The following is a 22280-nucleotide window of genomic DNA, read 5'->3' as shown; positions in this document are numbered from 1 at the left end:
CCTGAAAACTGAGGGTGGGGAAGGCTGAGACCAGGTGAGGGGGTGAGGGTAGGTAAGGCCTGACTCTGTGAGCCCAGAGTGGCCTGTCCTAACAAGGACTTAATGGTTTGGGGACTGGAGTTTTTTTATCTCTTCAAAAACAAGTCACCTAAGTGGTGCAATGGGGATTGCATATAACAATCCCTTAATTGTGCTCTGCCCTTCAGCAGAGAAAATTCTTTCACACTCTCTGCATGATACCTCACAGCCACTTTATGAAGTGGTCAGGGCAACTCCAGGACTGTTACCCCAGTTCATGAAGGAGTGAACTGGGGTTCACTAAGACATGAACCTCCAGGACAGTATGGAGTGGAGGACAGTGTGGCATACTTACTAAGCACCCATTATGTGATGGCACGTTTTCAGGCCTTATCTCATTTAATCTGGGGACAGTCCAGTGATGTATGGACTATTGGCCAAATAAGCCAGGTTAAGAATCCTATCCAAGTTGCAGCAGATTTGGATTTGTTAAGAATTACGGGCAGTCCCTAGCTTCCAACTAGGTTATATTCCCTGATGTATCAAAAGACAATTCCCCAGTGAAAGAGGGTAATTACGGTACTCAGAGACAAGTCCAAGGAGGGCCAATTAACCCATAATACTCCAGAATTCTTGAATATGTACAGTGAGCTTCAGAAAAATATTATTGTAATGCCAGTAATCAAAACAGAAAAGCAAAGCATTTGATAAGAAATCACCTTGAATTTATCTTGAACTGCTGCCTGAAATCTGAGGCCAGATGGAAGAACGGACAGAATTTCCCTGCCATCCTACTTTGGAATTTAAAGAAGAGGAAAGGAGGTACATGGTGGTTGGGAGAGGCGCCGGGGCAGCCCCCAGCAAGGGGCAGGCTGGGGGAAAAAGAGAGCTAGCAGACCAATGGGGAAGCTGTGGAAGGAAGGAGGAGATCCCTGGAGCCAGAGAGGCCTGAGGGGGAACCCCAAATGCTCTCCCACTCAAGAGTCTGCTTCCTATGAGAACAAGTGTTCCAGCCTTCACAGGAAGATGCCAGAGGTGCTGGGTCTGCCACTGCTGGGGAGTCAGGGTGACCAGGAGGCCTAAAAACAAGGTGGGGGGAAAGGCAAGTCAGCCAGTGGGATTTTCTGGGGAAGAGTCTGGGGAAGACAAGTGTGTTTCCAATGGGGAGAATCAGAATGGATTTAACCCCCTGCCACCAGATACCAAGTTGTGGCAGTGGGAACAGGACTGGGGCCTGACAGCAGCGGGACATCCTCCCAGTTGTTGAAGAGCAACCGGGTTTCTGGCTGCTTTTGACTCTGGCCACCAGCCCCCACCCTGAGCCCGGCTTACCAGCTGCGTGCAGGGCCCTGCACATCTTGCCGGGCGTCACCTCCTTCTCCACAAGATGAAAGTGATAACCACACTTCCCAGCCAGGGCGCTTCAGTGGCATGAATGGGCTAACACCTACAGAATGACTCACACGATGTCTGGCACATGGGGCACACGTAGCCAATGCATGTCACCTCCAGGCCTGGCAGCTCCCTCACTTCCTGCTGAGGCCTCAGGGCCATGGCGGCTGTGGAGGCAGCAGCTGTCTTCATCCCCTTTGCTCCAGGTCACCAGGCTGCCACCGAGGGGGGAGGAGGCCTTTCATGATCAAAGTGCGTGTACAGAGATGTGAGGTGTGATTCTAATTTGAGATCAGAGCATGGCAGCTGGTCAGGCTGTCCTGTCTGTGGGGGCCTCCAGGAGAGGGGGCTACAGTGGTGGTGGGCGCAGCTCCCAAGGCCAGTGAGACTGTCCATAGCCCCCACGTCCCAGATGTTCTCAGGTAACGCCAGAGCTAGAAAGAGCTACAGATCTTTTGGTTCCACATGCTTATTTCACAGATGAGGAAACAGGTCCGGTGGTAGAACTTGGAAATGCCAAGGGAATAATTTAATCACATAACATTAAGGCCAACTGGATGGGGGAGAGCCTTTCACAGTGCATGCATACAGCACAGCTCACACTGTATACTTTCCATGTCTTACAAGATTGTCACTTACACCCTAGTAAAGCAACAGGAAGAAAATTCAGGCTGTGAGGACCTGGGGCCTGGGGGCAGAGGGTGGGCAGGCCCCATAAGGGGATGAGCGAGTTCTCCAAGGGGGCACAAGCCCCAAGGGTGGGGCCTGGGCACAGGAGGAGGGGAGAAGAGGAGTCCTAGACAGGAGGAGAGCCGGAAGCGTGTCTGCAACCTGAGGTCAAGGAAAGAGAGTTTTCAAGAAAGGGGGTATGGTTAACAGTGCCAGTGGGGCTGAGGACGGAGGAAAAGTCCCTCCACGTGCTGAGGGGGATGTGCAGACCCTCCTGGGACCAAGCTTGGCCCTAGCTGTGACCAGAGGCCCTCAGGCTGGATCTGGCGCTGAGGAAACCTCTTGGGGAGCCTGGAGGGGTGTGGACCCTCCACCAAAACCCAAGGACAACTGCCCAAGACCCCAGTGAGGAGAAACAGGGTGGGACGGAAATGAACAAATTGCCCCTTTAAAGTCATGTTTCAGGAATGTTTGATCTGGTGCTTCTCTTTCCTGCAGCAGGATTTTGAAAGAAAACAAATCTTTAAAAGCTTCAACTGCAAAGCAAAGAGCCCTCTGTGTGCCTACATCTGGTCTCTGCTTCACGAACAAAACTCCTTTACTCTGGCCTGGATCATGTCCAAGGCAGATAGAGCCTTCTGGCCAAGATGGGAGCAGCCCGAGTTCCTGCCGAGGGCTCAGAGTGAGCTGGGCACAGCCAGGCCTTGAGGCTTTCCAGAAGCTTCCATTCCAGGCACCCTATGGCTAGGGGCCCAGGGTGGCTGACAGGTGGTAGTGCCGACTGGGAGCAGAGAGGCCCACATCCCTGCCCCAAATCCAAGTCTGGCAGCTCTTCCCAGACACTTGGTGGGGAAGAGAGGGAGCAGAGAAGTCCCACAAGGAAAGTGACCCCAGCTTAGTCTGTCTGGGATTTAAAAAGAGGGAGCCCACCTTGCCTTCGCCCACTTTCGAAGGACCCAAACCCAGAGCCTGCAAAAGGAGGCCCAAGCTAGGGAAATGGAGACAAAAGGGGAACGGCGCCTGTCCACGTCAGGGCTTATTCCCAGGCCAGGGGCCCTCCTCATGGACTCCCAGGAGGTCAGGGCAGGACTGGGCCCGAGGATCCTCCACAAAACTCCATCTGTACAGACCGAGAGACAGAGGCCTGGGGAGTGTCCAGGGTCACGTCCAGAGCAGCAACTTCCTCACAAGTTGCTTTGATGATTAAATGAGAAAACAGACCAAAGCACGTAGCCCAGTTAGCACTGGACCTGAGGCTAGTAGTGTTCTGTCATCAGTACTGTGATTTTGCCCACAGGAGCTGAGTTTCTGGGTCTCCAGAAGAAAGAGTGCCCTCCCCCTCTTCAGGAGAGGCCTCTGACCTATCCGACTTCTCTCCTGTTGGGTGGTGGGGAGCCCCGCCTGGCCTCTCCTTAGCTGTGTGACCTGGGGGAACCCTCCAGACCTCTCCCCCAGTGCCAGCACCCTGGTTTTCTCACTGAGAAAAATAAGCCAGATATTCAGTAGGGACCCTTCCATGCTGGGAATCTCCAATTTCAGCAGCAAAACTGCCCTGACCAGAGGGTAGCTAGGAAAACGTGTGCCCGGCTCGGAGAAGGAAGGCCTGGTCAGAGAGACACAAAGGGGCCCTGTGCAGGCCCTGCCTCTGGCCTGGCCCCGAGCTCTGTGAGTTTCCACACCCAGGCCTGGGGCCTTCCAAGAAGCACAGTTAAAAGTTATTACTTGAAAGCTGTCAGACCATTTACTCTGTTTTCCTGGAAGCTGTAGTCCAAGAAAGGTCGGGGCTGGGGCAGTAGAAGAGAGCACAAAGCCAGTATAAAGGGCAGGAGGAGGAACAAGGGAGAGAGAGGAGACAGAGTGGAAAGGTGAGAGGAGGTAGTGCAGACGCAGACGGCAGGAGACAGACTGAGACGCGTAGGAGGCCACAGGGAGTGGGGAGGGCAGGCAGGGGCAGCGGTCATGGCTGAGTGGGGCCCGGATACAGGGCTCAGATGACCACAGCCTTTGACTTCCTTCAGCCTGGACACTGGCCACAAAACAGAGGCAACACCATGCTTTCCTAATGGGAAACTCCCTCACTGTGCAGGAGGGCAGAACCGGGCGGGTGTCTGGCTGCCCCCTGAAGACCCTCAGCCCTTGCCTGCAGGGCCCTTTGGCCCAGAGACACAGCGGTGGTTGCTTTTCTGTAAAACCACCACAAACCTCCACTCTGAAGCAGCACCCTTCCCCTTTGCTGCTCGACGACAAGGGGCCCCACACCAAACTGGACAGGAGCGCCCTGCTGCCACGGTGACTGGCATCCAGCAAATCGCAAGTCCCAGGTGGGGCATTGCCTGGTTGTGTTATGATCACCACCGCCATGAAGCCCCTGCCACAGGGCAGGGCTCTGCCCAGCGCTATACACGCACTGCAGAATGAAGACTCAAAACAGAATATAAGATGCGAGTACTCCTCTCATTTCACAGCAGGAAGACCAGACTATGTCCTTCAGAACCCAAGTCTCACCCACTACAGGCAGTGTCCTCCCTGTACCTGCGGTTTCACTTTCCAAGGTTTCGTTACCCAACATCAACCTCGTTCCAGAAGCAGGTCCTTCTGACCTATGTATTGTTAATATACAATCTTACGTTGGTTTCAAATGTACATCAGCATGGTTGGTTCTACATGTACATCATCACAGTCCCGTGATCAACTTACATTGTGCACTTTTATCCTCCTTCCCATCCCCACCTGCCCCCACCCCTCCCCTTTGGTCACCACTAGTCACTTCTCAGTGTCTCTGAGTCTCTTGCTGTTCTATACCCCACAAACAAATGAAATCATACGGTGTTTGTCTTTCTCCACCTGGATTGAGGCTCCTGTTGAGGAACCTAACGCTATGTCTCATGCTTATGTCGTCTGCCTTACTTCACCTGATCAGGTAGGCATTGTGTCACCTCACATCACAAGCAGGGTGAAGACAGTACAGTAAGGTATTTTGAGAGAGAGAGAGAGACGAGACAGACCACATTCACAAAACTTTTATTATAGTATACTGTTTTAATCGTTCTATTTCATTGTGAGTTACTGTTATTAATCTCTTACTGTTGCCTAATGGGTAAGTCAAACTTTATCATAGGTATGTATGTAGGAAAAAACAGTTTATACAGGATTTGGTACTCCCTGAAGTTTCAGGCATCCGCTGGGGGTCTTGGAACATATCCCATGGGGAAAGGGGGGCTACTGTACTCTAAATGGAAATAAAATACAAATGCCTATAGAAGCACAGTGCAGTGGTAAAGGCTAGAGAGCTTTTGTTCTGCTACTTAGAAGCAGGGTGACATCGGGGAAGTGTCCTGTTTGCCCCGGGCTGGTTTCCTCATCACAAAAGCGAGAATAATTACAGAGGGATTTAAAAGTGCTCATTATGAGCCACCAGTGCAGACCCTGGCCTGGGTGGTGCTCAGCAAAGGTTCTGTGACCTAGGACGAGGCCCTGCAAACCTTAAGACCTGGACTACTTCCCGGAGCCATGCTCTACATGCAGGAACAAAGGAGGACTTGGCCCTGATGGAGCACCACCTGGGGTGGTACTGTGCCCAGGTGCCAGGGTGGGTGGGTGGTCAGGCAGCAAGGGGCCTGTGCTTAGTAGGGCATTAGGATTCTGGCCCCTGATCCCACACTGTGGCAGCCTTCTCTGCACTGTGTGTCCCTGCCCTGCCCCCCCCCCCACCCCCGCTTTGGCCACCTACAGGGCCCCTGTGGGTGGGGCAGGCTGAGCAGGGCAGGGCAGGGCTCAGCAGGAGGCAGGGCGGCATTATCTCTCCCAGCACCGGGCTGGAGACGAGTTAACCTGCCTCCTTATCAGCTCCCAGGCCCTGGGCTGAAACGTACTGCCTGGCTCCAAGGCCTGGGGTCTGGAGGGCAGTTGCCCAAGTCCTTCCTCCTCTGGAATGGTCCCTGGAACAGGAGTTTGAGAGGCAGCCTGGGAAACAGAATGCCACCCGGCTTGGACACTGTGTCCACCCTAGACACTGTCCCAATCTGTGAAATTAAGGGTGGAGAGGCAGCTGGATGAGGCGACCCCTGAGTCCCTGCCAGCTCGAGTTAGGATCTTGGGACTACCTATGAAGTAGCCACGATGATCATCCTGTTTACAGCCGAGGAACCACAAACAAGGCCACACAGAGGGAAGAGCCTCCTCCCATAGCTCATTAGTCAGCAGCAGAGCTAAGTAACAACCAGGTCTCCTGACTCCCGGTCAAGTGCTCTTCCAGAAGGCACTGACCTTCTAAAAGGCCCATGGACGAAAGGTCTGGAGATGATGAGGTGGCTGCTTCTGGGCTCCGCATCCCATGGTCCTCCTCCCTCCATCAGGCCCTAGGAGTGGGCGGCAGGCCTCTCAGCCACGTGGGCACCTGGCAGCCATGCAGGCAGGGGTCACTCCTTGGTTCCTGTCCCGGGAAAGGCAGGGTGTGTGGAGAGCTGGCACCATCACTGGGCCCCGATAGCACTCCTCCCTTATCAGGGGGCCAAGGACTGCGAGGGATGGGTCTAAGAATCAAGGGCAGGTTCAACAGAAAGGGGGAAGGGTAGAAAGGGAAAGTGATGCAACACAACTGAGGCCTCCGGTTTGTCAAGAAGACTCCCTTGGCAGGTGGGGTGGGGTTGGGGGGAATAAGGCTCAGTGGAGGTGTCAAAGGACAAGGTGAGCTAGGTTCCGCTTACCCTTCGAGGAGCAGAGGAGCTCAACTCAAGAGGTTGTCCGGTAGAAATCTCAGGGTGAGAGAGGACCGAAGAGACCCAGACTCTACATCCCAGGGCAGGAGGGGCCATGGCCACCTTTGAGAACCTGAGGAGTTACGGCCTTGCCGGAGGGGAAGCTGATGCCCGGGCTGCTGGGGGAGATGACTCATACCTGGCTTGGGACTTGGAGGGCCCTGCCTGAGCTTGGGGGAGCACCCCGTACAGCTGCAGGCAGAGACACAGTGGGTGCAGCCCGGATGAACAGCCACCCCACTCTGAACCAGGGAGGGCAGCACAGGGGCGGGCAGCAAAGCTGGGGCTCCAGGCAGGCGCCAGTCAGGCACCAGCCAGTTCCATGAACATGTCCCCATCCAGTCCTTGGCCCAGGTTCCTGGATCCTCCTCCCCTCTGGACCAGGTCCAGACTACCCTGAGGACTGTAGCTTGGGAGTGGGCCTGAGAGCCTCTCCTCACTGCTGGGCAGCATGAGTGGAGCTGTGACCTCTGAATACTCAAGGACAGACAGCTCACACAGATTCGTGGACCACCTACACATCTGGGGTCAAGGGCCCAAAAGGTTTCACCTGCTCCTCCTCTTGCCAGGCAACCATGCACTCCGGGCTTCCTGAACGAGGCTGGTTTGACTTTACTTGTAAATGCAGGCCCGAAAAATGTTAAATGTGGCCACTGAAGCCATTTACAAGACCAAAACTGGGCTGCTTTTTGTATGCTGGTAAGTACCCTGCACCCCTCCCCGGAACCCAAGGTTACCTTTAAGTTAAGCAGGAATGAGAGCTGAGAAAAGACGTGACCCCAGAAGGGGGCCTGGGACTGGAAAGACCCTGGGACCAGGATAAAGTGGGCAAAGAAAGAGCTGGAGTGCCTGGGCTAGAGCAAAGCTGGCCAGGAGCCCAGGGAGCCAGAGTGGTGGCTGAAGCTGGGCCTGGACAAGGAACAGCCTGAGGCAGTGAGTCGGGGTGAAAGAGGGAAGGGCAGCCTCGAAGCAGCCTCAGTGTAAGGAGAACCCAAGCCATGTCCAGTGGTAGGTACCTACCTCCCCAGGCTGGGCTGATGTCCCCAAATGACGGGCCACTACGCCCAACACACAAGCATGTCCGCGCACAGGCACGCGCACCTCCAGGGGCCCCCGGTGTTCATCTGACCCTTTGGTGACCTCCTTCCCTCTCACCTGTACCCCAGCCCATTTCACCTGGATACAGGCGGTAGGACACGGCAGGCGCGGTTGGTGCCCATATCCCCACCTCCTAAGATAGCATCAGGTGGGGACACTTGACAAAAATTCAGATTCAGATCCCTCCCCCCGCCCCTCCGCCCCACCCCCAGGATTCAGTCAGTGGTCTGGGTAGTTCTGAGGTGGCCCTTGGAGGAACGCTGGGTGGCCTGTGGCTGCTGCCAGAGAAAACAATCATCCACGCCAGCTGCGTTCACTGTTGCACACGCGGTACCAAGTGCTTTGCCTGAACCACCCCTTTTCCTTCTCTGACATGGCATAGTGTCATTATTTCCATTTCCAAACTCACAGGCCACTGGAGGAAGCAGTTTGATGTGATTGTCCTCCGCGCCCCCAGGGGCCTGCAGACCCACAGGGCCGGGACCCACCCCCGAGACAGGACCAGAAAAAACTCCTGGGGATGGGGCAGCGGGCCTGCCCCACCCCGCCAGGGAGGCTCCCGTGCGGACCGGCCCGTCCCGCAGGCCAAACGAATTCCCAGGCGCCGGGCGCCCCCTGCAGCTACACAGAGGTGCGGCAGGGCGGAGGCTGGGACCTTGGGGGCCCACAAGCCCGGCTTTAAGGGGAGGTTCCTCTCCCATCCTCTCCAGCCCCCGCTGTGGTTGTTAAAATGTTGCCCCATTTTAAGAATGAGAACTGCTGAGTATCCTGCCCACGGTCACAGAGCCAGTCAGTAACGGGCCCGGGCTCCCGCCGCCCAGGTCTCTGTCCCAGCCCCTCAACGCCCGTCGTCCGCACTCCCTCATGTGAACCCAGGGGGGACAGCGCAGCAGGGTAGCTGTAGGAGGCAGGCAAAGGGCATTTAATGGGCTCTGGGGAGTCTGGGCACTCCCGCCAGGGCGGTGGGCGAGGGCAGGGCAGAGAGAGGCCTCCATGCGGGGCTCAGGAGGAGAGACTCAGGGGCAGGGGCTCCTGGCGTCGCTGGGTGTGAAGCGGGCACAGGCGGACAGAGCCTTCTCCGGGGGCCTCCCGTAGCAGGGGCAGCCCTGGGCCAGCGTGGAGCTAAACACAGAGTGGGAGCAGGGCTCTGCTCAAGCCCCCACCCCAAGGCTAATGGCCTCCTCACAGGGTGAGGGGCAGAAACCGTCCAAGCCACCTCCTCACCCCAACATAGGCAAAGGGAGAGGGACAGTCGTCCTGCTGGGACCCTGGTGGCTTCATTCCTAATGCTCCACGTTTCATATACTGCTTCGGAGTAAAAGCTGCCTTTAAATAAAGGAATCCACCCCCAAAACTGTAAACTACTGGACCAGTCTCAGTCCTCATTAAGCTGAGGGAACTGAGGCCCAAGGCCAACAAGCAAGTAAATGAGGTGGTTTTTCCCGTTGTGTCTCCAGGGAGCCCTGGTTTATTCTAGAGGCCTGTGACTCTCCTTCCAACCCTCCTCGGGCCTAGAACCCCCTCCCTTGAGCCCTGAGTGCTCCAGCTAGGGGGCCAGCCCAACTCAGGGGCTTCCCTCACCACCTGTACCGTCTGCTGACACCCTCTCCCAGCACACACAGGCATGGGTACACACACACAGTGCTCACCTCCTGGAAGGCTGCAGCCTCCCCACTCCCTGGGGTGCCTGTCCCTGGTTTACAGAGACCCAGAGGTGGGGGCTGGGGGACCCTGTGCCGAGAGGCACATGGGGTAGAGCAGGTTCTGCGTAGGCACCCAGTCAGGCCCCACCACGCTCTGCAGCCAGACAGCCTCAGCCATGTATGTACCTGGGGAGCAAGAAGCCAGATGCACGGGGTGTGGCTGGGCCCGCCTCGTCTGGTCTCCCTCAGCTTAGGAGCACACAGCCCAAGGCTTGGCCCTTCTGGGAGCTGGGGCCAGGCTGTAGAGGCCCTCAAACACACTTGTTGGGGCAAAAGCCCAGAAGCAAAGAACGGGAGGCCCCAGAGCTCCCACCATGCCCTGAGAAAACCCCAAAAGAACAAGAACAGTGAATGTAAGGGCCTGGGCCAGGGGAGATGACTTAGCTTCACCCTACCCCACCAGCCCAGGGGCCGCCATCCAGTGCCTACTTTGCCAACTCACTTGGGTCCCAGTGGTGCACAAATTGTTAAATACCAGTTGTTGGCACAGCCATGGTCGAAGGGGTTGTATCCCTGCAGATATCGGCACTAGAGGGAAGCAAGGGTGGAAAGATCCAGCTGGATTGGGCAGGCCACTGCCCACTGGTGCCCCCTGGGCTGGTCAGCCAAGCCCAAGGCTGCAGCAAGACTCCAAGGGCAGAGGAGCAGTGGGGGTCAGCCACAGCCTCCCCAAACCACTTCTGAGCACTGCACCCACCTCTCCCACCTTCTCAGGGATCCCCTACCACCTTGCACCCACGTTTGCAGTATCCTCCCCGTCTCCTTTGGTCACATGCATCCTCCTCCTACTTCCTTCCAGATATACTTTCAGATCTTCCTTTTGCTGCAAAACTGCTCCAAAGACAGCATACCCCACGTCTACTTTGATTTTTTTCTAAACTTGTTCCTTCATGAATTTCTTCTGTTCCTTCCATCTGGAAGGGCAGTTACATAGGGCCCAGTATCTCCCTAACCAAAACCATATGACCCTGGAAATCCAGGCTGCAGGTCCTGAGCTGGAACAGAAGTCAACCCAAAGATCAAGTCCTCCCCTGGACACTCCTGACCAGGATCTCCCCCTCCCCTCCTTCCATCAGCCTAACCCCTCCTCCACCCAAGCGCAGGCCCAGTGTCACCCACACTTCAAGAACCAAAGCTACAAAATGTCTGTCATGACGGAAAGCGGCCCAGGAGCACCTCTGCCCTCCACCCACTGCCTGTGTCCTGCGCCTGTCATGAAGATTTTGATTCTCAACACTACTTTCTACCAAAAGGAACCAGCGCCCCATGACACCTGGGAAAAGTCAAGATGGCCCCAGGCTGACCCACTGTTGCCACAAAGCAACACTAACCATTGTGATATTTTGAGTTCTGCCTACTTTAAGGTGTTTAAAGCATTTATAAGATTCACAATTTTAATGAAATGGTCAGAAGAGTCTCAGTAAACTTATAATCAGAAACTTATAATTCAAATTTAGGGAAATAAATTTTGATTAGATGTCTATGAAGTACAGAAAAATGTCAATTGGTCAAAGCTTAAAGGAATGATCATTGTTTAGTGAATTCACAAGAACTGACTGATAAAGGAGAACACTGTCCCCTCCCCACACGGGACCTGCTCAGTCGTGAATGGAATCCAGGGGCTCTGATGGTCCCAGACTGTCGTCCCCTCTCCGGATTGGGTCTCCTGCTCCGGGTCTGCCTGAAACGCCCTCACACTCCACAGGGCCAAAACGAAGTTGGCATCGTACTCTTGCCCAGCTCCTGCCCAGCCCCCTGTCACCTCTGCTCTCTTGCCTTCTTCCCTAGGGAGCACGGCATCAGGCTTCTCTCTTTTTCTCTCTCTTTCCTTATCTCCCGAAGCATTCCTTTGCTTTTAGGTTCACTTGATTGCTCATAGTTTGGGGCCTCGGCAATATTCCAGGCACTGCGCTGGGGATTGAGGGTCACGGTAAACAACAAAGTCAGCCTTAACTTTCAGGGCAGTGAGGGCAGCTGGGGAGTGGTCAGGGAAGCACAGAGAAGGACACTGAGAAGGGGAGGCAGCCCAGCAAGACTCCCAGCCCAGGAAAGCAGAGAGCTGGATGGACCCTGAGAGGCTGGGGAAGGGCCACTGTAGCTATGTTCACTTTTAAATGCTGCTGTGTGCAGCCTGGAAAGGTTAATCTGAGAATTGTGCAGGGGCGTTGGCCACTTGGAGGGCACAGCATCAGTGTGACAGTGAGGACAAAGTGGCTGAAGTGGGCTGAGGAAGGTGGAGTGTGACACTAGTGAGCATGGCCAGCTCTTGCAGGAAATATGGCTGTGCTGGAGGGTAGAGTACAACAGGGGCAGCGAAGGCTGTGATGTTAAGGGATTTTGCTTTGTCTTTAAGATAGATGACAGTGACACGAACATGTAGAAATGATGATGAGAAGGAACAGTCATAATGGGACACTTACTTGTACCAGACACTGTTCTATGTGTCTTACACAGGTTAACCCCGCTGCCCCCTTTTACCGATGGGGAAACTAAGGCACCAGGTGGCTAAGTAACATACCCAAGATCTCCCTGCTGGTATGTTGTGGAGCTGTGATTTGAATGTATGCAGGTGCCAGAGTCCTTGCTATCAACTACTAAGCAAGTGGCCCGAGCAAAAGGTATCATCAGGAGACAAAGGTAGCAAGAGAATGGTGTGTGTGAGAAGAATGCCTGCAACAGGTTCTGCAAGTCACGGCCAAGAGTCCTGCCTGGTGAATCACAGAGTGCAGATCACATTTAGGTTTCTTTAGGTTGAAGATTCTAGATCAGGAAAGCCCCACGCTGAGCGGGGACTGGAAGAAGCCCAGGATGTGGGAAGGTAGAGTGCTGTCCCAGAGAGGCTGAAATGATGGGCTGAGCTCAGCTGGAGAGTGAAAATGCAGACCACAGGGGGCTGATGAGTAAGGGCTTGGCAGAGGAGTCACAGGTGGGCTAGGAGGGTGGGGTGCGGTGACTGAGTGGCGACTGGAAGGATGGGAGGTGGTGGACCAAGTAGACTCCTCTGTCCTCTGGGCTGTCTCAGTATCGCCGGCCCTGCCCTCATCAGTGTGGCCCACTACAGTCTTCCTAAAACAACTTCTAGTCAAGTCACTGTCCTGCTGAAGACATCTTGTGGTAAAGATGTTCACTTTTACCACTCCAGCTTGACACTGTGTCCTGGAGGCCCAAGAAAGTACAGTAAGAAAGAAAAAGAAATAAAGCCATATATGATGAAATGGAAGAAACAAAACTGTCCTTGGGATGATATGATTTTCTATGTAGAATCAACAAAAATCTATTAGAACTAATAAGTGAATCTGGCAAAATTGCAAGATTCAAGACCAATATACAAAATCCACTGTATTTTCTGATAACAAATGGAAGTTTTATAAAGCATTTATAATAGCACAAAAAAACATGAAATACTTTTTAAAAATTTGACACAATATGTACAAAGTCTATATGCTGAAAACTACAAAATACTAATGAAAGAAATCAAAGATTAAATGAACAGAGAGGTATAACATGTTCATGGATTCAAAGACTCAATATTGTTGGAAACTCAATATTCAAAATATTCAATTTTCCAAATTCATCTATAGGTTCAACATAATCCAAATGAAAATCTCAGCAAACTATTTTGAGAAAATTGACAAGCTGATTTTAAAATTCATATGGAAAATTAAAGCAACTAGCACAGTCAAAAGAACTCCGAAAAAGAACAAAGTTGAAGAACTCATATTGTGAGATTGTATGACTTAATATAAAGCTACTATTCAAGACAGTGTAGTATTGGCAAAAGAACAGAGTCTAGACACACCCCACACCTATACAGTCAACAGATTTTTTTTAATATACATTATTTCCTTTATCTATTTTTTTTTACAGTTGATTGATTTTTGACGAATGTGCAAAAGTGGCTCAATTAGAAGGATAGCCTCTTCAACAAATGGTGCTGAAAGTCATATGCAAAAATAAACCTTGACCCATACCTTGTATCACATGCAAAATTTAATCCAGAATGAATCATAAACCTAAATATAAAATACAAAACTATAAAAATTCTGGGAGGAAACATATGAGAACATCTTTGTAACCTTGGGTTTGGCAAAGATTTCTTAATTACAACACTAACAGCATAAATTCATAAAAGAAAAAAACTGAGATCATACTTTACCAAAATTTAAAACTCTGATGTTTGGAAGACACTGTTAAGAAAATATGACAATCCAAAGACTAGGAGAAGATATCTGCAAAACACATACCTGAATCCAGAATATATAAAGAACTCTTCAAACTGAATAAAAAATTTTTCTTTCAATGGGCAAAAAATTGGAGCATTTAGCCAAAGATGTACAGAAGGCATGTAAGAACATGAAGACGCTCAATATCATTAGTCATTAGGAAAATGCAAATTAAATCACAATGAGATACCACTACACATTTATTAGACTGGATAAAAACAAAACAAAACAAAACTAAACAAACAAAAAACGGGCAATGCAAAATCTAGAGCAACTGGAATTCTCATCATTGCTTGTGAGAATGCAAACTGGTATATCCTGTCTGGAAGAGAATTCAGCAGTTTCTTACAAAGTTAAACATAGTTACCACATGAGCCAGCCATGCCACTCCTCTAAGTACTTTCCCCAAAAGACATGAAAACTTATGTTCACATGCCTGTACACCACTGTTTACAGCACCTTATTCATAATAACCCAAAGCTGCAAACAACCTAAATATCCTTCAATTGGCAAATGCATAAGCAAGCCACAGTGGAACATCCATTTGATGGAATACTATACAGCAAAAAAAGTAGAAACTACTGATATTGGCAATGTTATTTAAAAAAAAAGTCACAGGCCTATAATGGAGTCACTTCAAGTGAGGGCCTCCATAAACTAACCTAACTGCAATTTTAGCCCCCTCAGGAATGTAACCTTTAATCAGTCAAACTACAATTTCCTGGAGGTAATCCTCTGGCAGACCATTCCCCTTTAGGAGGGCCACCTTGCCTAATGAATGCATTCCTTACTCATAAATGCCTTTCTTTTTCTAATGCTCTCTTTGCCTTTAAAAATCTTTCTTTCCTGTAGCTTGCTAGAGTTCCTCTCTGTTTGTTAGGTGAGACACTGTCCAATTCATGAATCACTTAATAAAGCCAATTAGATCTTCAGATTTACTCAGTTGAATTTTGTTTTTTAGCAGCAGCAACGTGGATGATCATCTCAATGCATTATGCTAAGCGAAGGAAGCCAGACTTTGTCTTTTATCCCATTTATATGACACTCTAGAAAAGGAAAAACTACAGATAGAAAAGAGATTCGTGGTTATCTGCGTCTGCAGGTAGGGGGAGAAAATGTCTACAAGAGGCCATGAGGGAATTTTTTGGGTGGTGAACTGCTCTAAATCTTTATCATGGTGGTGGTTACAGGACTGTATGTGTTTGTCAAAACGCATATAACTGTGCACTAAAAAAGGGTGAATTGTAGTCCACGCATATAACTGTGCACTAAAAAAGGGTGAATTGTAGTCCACGTTTAAAAAAAAATGCTACTATAGTTCCCTGGTTTCCACTGCACCAAGACTTAAATTCTCCACCATACTTCCTGGGCCCTTTAAATCTGGCCAATGCCGAGCCGACCACTTGCTTTCCATGCCACCTTCTGCTCCAGTGAGAACGGTTTCCTCACCATCCTGTCAGCATTCCAGATTTTCAGGCTTCCCTGCCCTTTGCAAGCTGTGCCCCTCCCCTGCAATGCCTTCCCCTGTGGCTTCTGCCCTTCCAAACCATCACGTCCTACTCTACACTGCGGTCCTCACTGAACTCTCAATTCCTTCTCTGAGTCTGTGCTACACACAGTAGGCCAAGCCCCTCTCTCCAAGTGTTCTGGCGGGTGTTACTCTAATTTCAGGTTCCTTCTCAACGGAAGCGCAGGCTTACTCCATCCATCGGTCAAAACAATGCACATGCACCTGCGGACTAGCACACAGTAGGCCCTCCAGGCAGCGCACCCAGGAGGGAGAGTGCCCACCGAGCTCGAGGAGGAGCGAATCTGGGTCTGGAAGGACTAATGTGGCACCTTCGAGGGAGCTCAGGCCTTTAAGGCCCAGGGTGGCGGAGAAACAGCAGGAAGTACGGAGGTCAGGAGGCGCTAGGTGACCACACATAGCCCAGAATCGTGGCGTCCCGCCCGGCCCCACGTACCTTGCCCTCGTAGGAGCTCTCGGCAGCGCTCACCGACACGGCCTGCATCAGTAGTAGTAGCAAGAGTGGCACCAGGAAGCCGGCGGCAGGTACAGCCACCACGATGCTGCGCCGCAGCTAAGGAGCCGCGCGTGGAGGCCGCCCTGCCCGCCACCCCCGCCCCCTTCGCCCCGCCCCGCCCCCAACAGCCGGGGTCCCTCCGCTTCCCGGCCCCCTAGCCGCACCCCACCCTGCGGTCCAGGGCCCGGCACCGCCTTCGGCACGGCCCATCCCTGACCCGCCTACATTCTCGAGTATTCGCAGTTCCTTCCAGCCCCGCTCACCTCCGCGGCCGACCCGCCCTCGCTGGTCCCGACTGCTCTCCGCGGCAGCCTCTCTCTAACCTCGCCCCGCGTCCGCTCCGCCCCGTGACCCCGCCCCCGGGCCGGCCCACCCCTCTGCCCCCCGCTTGGGCCCCGCGTTCTGGAGGATACGACACGGCCTGTTCCGTAGAGAAGGGCAAGTGTGTTGTGCGCACCTGGGAGACCACGCAGGTGACTAGTACAGCAGCCGAGTAGAGGCACAGGGACAGGACGAGTAGCATGAAGAAGCGGAAGTTGCGGTGACCGATGCAGTTGTTGACCCACTTGCAGTGGTGGTCAAAGTCCTGGGCAAGAGGGAGAGGGTACCAGCCTCGAGGACCCCACCTCTGGCCCAGCCCTCAGTGCCCCCAAATCTGAAGACTAGTACCACCCCATCCCCACCCCAGGACACCTACCCTGGGCCCCACACACTGACTCCCTTCCCCAGGGAAAATCCTGAGCCACAAAGCCCCTAATGCTGGCATTTCTGTGGCTAGAGCACTGTTAGAGCTCTGTGGCTCACGTGGTCTCGTGTCTAGAGGCCTTTAGAGACAAGGCCTGCCTGATCTGTGGGACATGTCCTGGTGTAAGTTTGGACAGGACGTAGAACATCTCTGGGCCTCTGTTTTTTCTCATCCATTGGATGAGAATAATATCGCCCTTGCTCAGCAAGCCCCCAGGGATTGTAAAGATCAGGTAAGCACTTTGGTAGACCTTTGCATGCTGTGCACACCACGCAGACAAGTTCTCAGAGAGCAGGAGACCCTCCAGCCTGGACACTCAGAAGAGGACAGGCAGCATTTCCCAGACCCAGCAGCCAGCCTGAAGGGATTAGGCATCTAGCATCAGGCAGCTGGGGGCAGGCCAGGAGTGTCTTCCTCCCCACCCTGCCTGACCATGCCCAGCACTATGTGGATGACCCTGTCCATGTCAGCTCCTGTGCAAGCACAGGCCAGCCTCTGAAAACAGGTGCAGGCACAGGGGCAGCCATCTGCGTGTGTGATCTGGAGTGGCTGGGAGTTACTGCCACCCTTGGCCCTTAGCAATCCTGGAAGTGATTTCATGCCCACCACTAGCCCCTGGGGGAGTAGGCCTCCTGGCCCCAGCCAAGTGCTGGGGGGTGACGGGGCAGAGGTGGGCAGGCGAGGGGGCGCTCACCTCCACGCAGATGTTGCACCAGTGGCAGTGGTAGGTCCGGGGTGGGCGGTGGAAGCAGCATTTTGGGCACCACTGCAGGCGGAAGGCTCTGTGGTTCACCCACACCACATGCACTGTAGCAGGGCTCTGTTCGTCGGAGCCTGGGGTGGATGGGAGGGCTGGGCAGCAGCAGGAGACCATTCCATCCCTCTGCTGCTGTGGGGGGAGAAGGAGTGGGAGGACAGCCCCACAGTACCACTGGGCCCCAGAAAGAGTTGGGTGGAGGGGGGCTGGGTGACCCCCAGTGCCCACTGGACAAGCAGACCAAGTGTGGAGAAGCTGGTTAAAGGGGAAGGTGGGTTTCCAGCCAGAGGAGTTCTCTGAGAACTCGGGCCTTTGTACTGTAGTTGATGCTGTAAGGAGCTTGTGCAGTGGAAGTGGGAGACTGAACCCAGTGGTTGAGAAGAGCAGCTTTCTATCCCCAACCTGCACTGGGCTTCCTCTCCAAGGCAGCTGGAAAACCTCCAGAATTCTCTTTCTCCACATCCCGTGCCATGGCTGGGGAAGCAAGTTCCAGAGGCAGGGCTGGAGGGAATGGGGACTTGGGGCAGAAGGCCCTGAGGAGGGGAGTTGGGAAGAGCACTCCAGGAGTCACCCCTGCAAGGCTGCAGCCCTGAGGGTGCCACTTTCATCTCCCAGGGGGCCAACGGCTCATCTCGATGTAAGATACCAGGGTCTGAGAAGTTGAGTGAGATGAGACTGAAGAAGGTGAGGGCAAAGAGGAGGCCTGTGACAATGGGAAAGGTCCACTCTCTGTTCTGGGCTAGCCACCTGCAACTGGGACCAGAACAGGCCTCAGCCCTAATCTGGGGTGGCCTGTAGCTCCCCCCAGGACCAAGTCCACCTGGTCAGGACATGAAGACCTGTTCTAAATATCCCAGCTAGTGACAGATCATAAAGACTGCACTAAATGTCACCAAGCATTACCAACCCCATGCAGCTCACAAAGGCACCCAGCACTGTATACCTCTGTGCCTTTGCACATTCAGTTCCCTCTGCTTAGAATATCCCTGCTTCCCTGGCCCCCCATCTGCACTTGCCCTGCCTCCGTGCTATCATTATCTGTTTCCCTTTCTGCCTTTCTGTAAGAAACCTGCCAGCTTGTATGGGAGACTCATGGGAATGCAAAGAAGAGGCCACTCAAAACGACCAGCAGCGCTACATTAAAGGCAGCAAACAAGCTTGGGAGGAACCAGGGAAGCGGGGTCTGAGGAGGAGGATGGAGTTCCTTAGTTAGGGGCATGGCATCTTTCAAGAGTGGCATTGCTGGACCTCCCGTGCCCCCAGGGGAGATCAGAGCCACTGGACTTCCTCCCTGCTGCTGGCTCCAGGAGCCCCATGCCACAGCAGCCTTAGTCGCCACAGCCCACGGTGGAGGGAGAGAAGTCCCAGTGGGACATCACAGAGGCTGAAAAGAATGAGGGCTCAGGGCTCTTCAGCAAAACTGTCTGCAGCCTGTGACCACTACTTCAAAGAGCAAACCCGTCTGTGCCTCCAGGGGGAAAACATGTTTCCAGCCTGGGACAAATAACCTTTGAAGCCAAAATCATTCAAAGGGAGAAATAAAGTGGGAGAAACTCATTTATCACTTACAAGCAGTCATCTACTCCTGCTCACCCATGTCTCCCATGACCCAGCTGCAAAGAAGCCAAAAATACTTCTGCGGTCCAGGTGTCTGTTCTGCTCTCCACCTCCCTTCTAATCACCTCTTGATATGGAGATGGACTATTTCTCTCCACCCCTTGGAAACACCTATTGATATGGAGATGCATAAAAGCAGACATGAGATTCTGGAAATACTGCAATTTTACCCACAGCCCACCCCTCCCGAAACCTTGCCTCGCATTCTACTTGCTATCCATCTTCCACAATGGCCCCTGTGCGAGAGACTAACAACAGCAATAAAATCATGATAATCCTCAAGCGGGAGGATTCAACTAGGTTCAAAGTCTTATGCAGATTAAGACAATAGCTCACCTGTTCCACAGGTGCCAGTAGCTGAACCAGTAGGAAGTTCAGTGCACTCATCATGCAGCAGCTGCAGCCAGGGGGTGGCTCCAGGCTGCAGGGACTGTAGAAGAAAATAACCTTAAGGGTGATAAGATACATGTTTTGATGACACCACCATAAGCAACTCTTGTCCATCAGGTAGGATACATGCAAGACAGTGGTCCTGTGATAGGACAGTGGCAGGAATGGAATCTCATCCTGGTCTAGTATACCAGACCTTCACCCCTCTCCCTGTGGGAGTTACAGATGGGTCAGTAGACAGGGCTATGGGAGGTACATGAACCAGACATAAAGTAAAACTTCCCTGTAAGATGCTCTTACCCCCTGGCCATTTGGGATACACTACCATGGTCTTTGGGGGCCACTCTGCTGTTACGCCAGGAACACACAAGGCCAGCTTCCAGGCCTTTCTCCCAAGGTGCCAGAAGGGCCAGCCACCTCTGGTCCATGTGTCGAAATGTCCAGGGCCATGCCCACTCAACAGGGTCTCCAGGGTTTAAACGCAGTTGGGGCTGGCAGCAGGATGTGGCTCTGCTGGCCATATCCTGGCTTCAATTACTCTTCTTTGGTTTGCACATACAGTGTATAGGAGAGGCAGCAAAGTGTGTTAGCATGTCCACAGGAATTAAGGCTCCTTTTCAGGGTTTCTCATTCAATGATATATCACTGTCCATAAGCAAACTGACCAGCCTTATAGACTATTGGTGTCCGACTTCAGGCCAGATTTCAACAAACCATTGTACCTCTCTATCATGCCTGCCCCTGTAGGGCTATATGGTACATGATATTTCCACTTTATCCCTAACTGCTGCACCCATTCTTATAATGCATGTCTAGTAAAGTGGGTGTATTGGTCATTCTCAATTACCTGCAGCCAACCATAAGCTACAAAGAGATTTGCTCTAGGCCCCATTTGGTCATTTGCTGATCTGCACGATGTGCAGGAAAAGCAACCAACAGTTCAGTAGCTGTGTCCACACAAGTCATAGCATACTGGTACCCTTCTGATATGGGCAGAAGCCCTAAATAGTCTATCTGCCACTTGGCAAGGGGTATAAGCCCCTTTACTATTGTCCCATGTTGCTGTGGGACTCAGTGTAAGTCCCTCTTAGAGCACACAATGCACTCCTTGCAGGCTCTGCTGACTTCTTCAAAGGTCAACAGCAAGCCCCACCAATGGGCTACAGCTCATATTGTCTTTTGCCCCGCATGCAACAAACGCTGATGTAACCATTGGGCCACATCAGAGGCAGGCTTTCCTTCTTGCCAGTGCATCTGGGCCAGTGTGTCTGCTTCCTTGTTCCCTGGGGATGCCAAAGGCAAATGGCCAGTCACGTGATACATGGTAACTGTCTTAGTCTGACCAGAGGCCCATAGGTCTTGCCACAACTCTTGCCCCCAAAGAGGCCAGTGACCAATCATCCAGTTGTCATGGTACCATGTTGGTAGCCATAAGGTCAAGCCCCAATAGGTGGCCCAGCTGTCAGTGCAGAGAGCCACAGGGGAGGGCACCTGGGTGATCACAAGGCCTACTGACTGTAACTCAGCCCATTAATTACTCTTCCCTTCCCCATCCTCCATCCATATTGTCTCAGTTTTAGGATGGAAAGCCACAGCCCTCCACTTCGGGGGCTGCCCATGACAGGAGCCATCTGTGTACCACGCATCTTCAGGTATAGGGGCTTTTTCCTCCTGATAAGGACTCTCAGCTACCAATGGCTCAAAAGCAAGTTCTTCCTGCTTTCCACTGGTGTATGTCACTGGCCTAATAAGTGTTGGAGTTCTGCACTTAAGGGGCTAGTTAGAGAGGGCACTGCATTGCTGTAAATATGTGCCCCATTTGGCCAGTGTAGGCATCTGTGCCATGCCACTCCTTTGGGTCCAGTCTCACACCCACCCTGTGATGGGATAGGTGGTTATTACCTTGGTCAGAGCTGTTCCGGTGATGGGCTCCGTAGCCAGCAGGGCATGGTATGGTACACAGCAGCCAGTTGCTTCTCTATCAAGGTGTACTGGACCTCTGCTCCTTTCCATAGTTGTGACCAGAATCCAATAGATTGGCGTGTCCCTTCAAGCCAGTGCCAAAGGCCCCATCCATAACCACCTTTGGTTACATGAACATCCAGCTCACAGGGCCTTGATGAGTCCATTACACTCAAGGCCCGTATGCCTTGACTGCCCGCTTAGCAGTAGTAGAAGCAGATCCATATGTCTCATCCCAGTCCTACCTGATTCCTTTCATACCAACCAGTATAAGGGCTTCAGAATTTGTGCCAAGTGCAGGATGAGCACTCTCCAGTAGCCCCAAAGACCCAAAAACTCTTATAATATTGCCACAGTGGTAGGGGAAGGGAAAGCCTGAATCTTCTCTATGACTGTTTCTGAGATAACTTTAGTTTTACCTGACCAGACAACCCCCAAGAACTTTACTAATAAACCAGGTTCCTGAACCTTGATGCTGTTCACAGCCCATCCTTTCTCCTGTAGATGTTGCAGCAGTCCAGGAACTGCCCCTTCTAAATCTGCAAGAGAATCAGCATATCATCATCAATGTAGTAAGACAGCCGCACTGTTTGCAGTTTCTCCCATGTGGCCAAGCCCTGGGCTACACGTCCGTGACAAATGGCAGGACTGTGGAGGTATCCCTGTGGAAGGACAGTGAATGGTTATTGCCAGCCTTCCCATGTGAAGGCAAACTGTTCCTGACTTTCCTATGCTATGTCAATAGAGAAGAAAGTATTAACAAAGTCCACAACATAATGATACGTCCCTAGTTCATGACTGCAGGTGTCCATAAGGGCTTCTATAGAGGGGACAGCAGCTTGCAAAGGAGGTGTGACTTTATTCAGTTCCTTGTAATCCAAGGTCATATGCCCTGAGCCATCAGGCTTTCTCACTGATCACACTG

At 52.5% G+C, this 22280-nt stretch overlaps 1 protein-coding gene across 25 annotated transcripts in view; it reads right to left on the bottom strand.

The window, feature by feature from the left end:
* LOC108383827 (zDHHC palmitoyltransferase 19) overlaps positions 1-16220 on the bottom strand; it is a 76643-nt gene extending 60423 nt beyond the window's left edge. For 6 of the 25 annotated variants that reach the window (XM_073231448.1, XM_073231458.1, XM_073231465.1 and 3 more), the window contains exons 1-5: positions 15825-16077; positions 10080-10165; positions 9584-9763; positions 6786-9056; positions 1351-6511 (exon numbers count right to left, since the gene is read on the bottom strand). In XM_073231448.1, coding sequence (XP_073087549.1) covers positions 3283-4440 — 1158 coding nt within the window. In that variant the 5' untranslated portion in view covers positions 4441-6511; positions 6786-9056; positions 9584-9763; positions 10080-10165; positions 15825-16077 and the 3' untranslated portion in view covers positions 1351-3282. Of the gene's footprint in view, positions 1-612; positions 1098-1350; positions 6512-6785; positions 9057-9583; positions 9764-10066; positions 10166-15824; positions 16079-16147 lie in introns of those variants that run through there. The other 19 variants (XR_012129165.1, XR_012129167.1, XM_073231452.1 and 16 more) reach the window with 18 other exon arrangements.
* Between the last annotated feature and the right edge of the window lie 6060 nt (positions 16221-22280).

The sequence above is a fragment of the Manis javanica genome, chromosome 3 (assembly GCF_040802235.1).
Source record: "Manis javanica isolate MJ-LG chromosome 3, MJ_LKY, whole genome shotgun sequence".
NCBI classification, from domain to species: Eukaryota; Metazoa; Chordata; class Mammalia; order Pholidota; family Manidae; genus Manis; species Manis javanica.
Note: the sequence above shows the minus strand (reverse complement) of the source record. Positions and strands in the feature narration are given on the sequence as shown.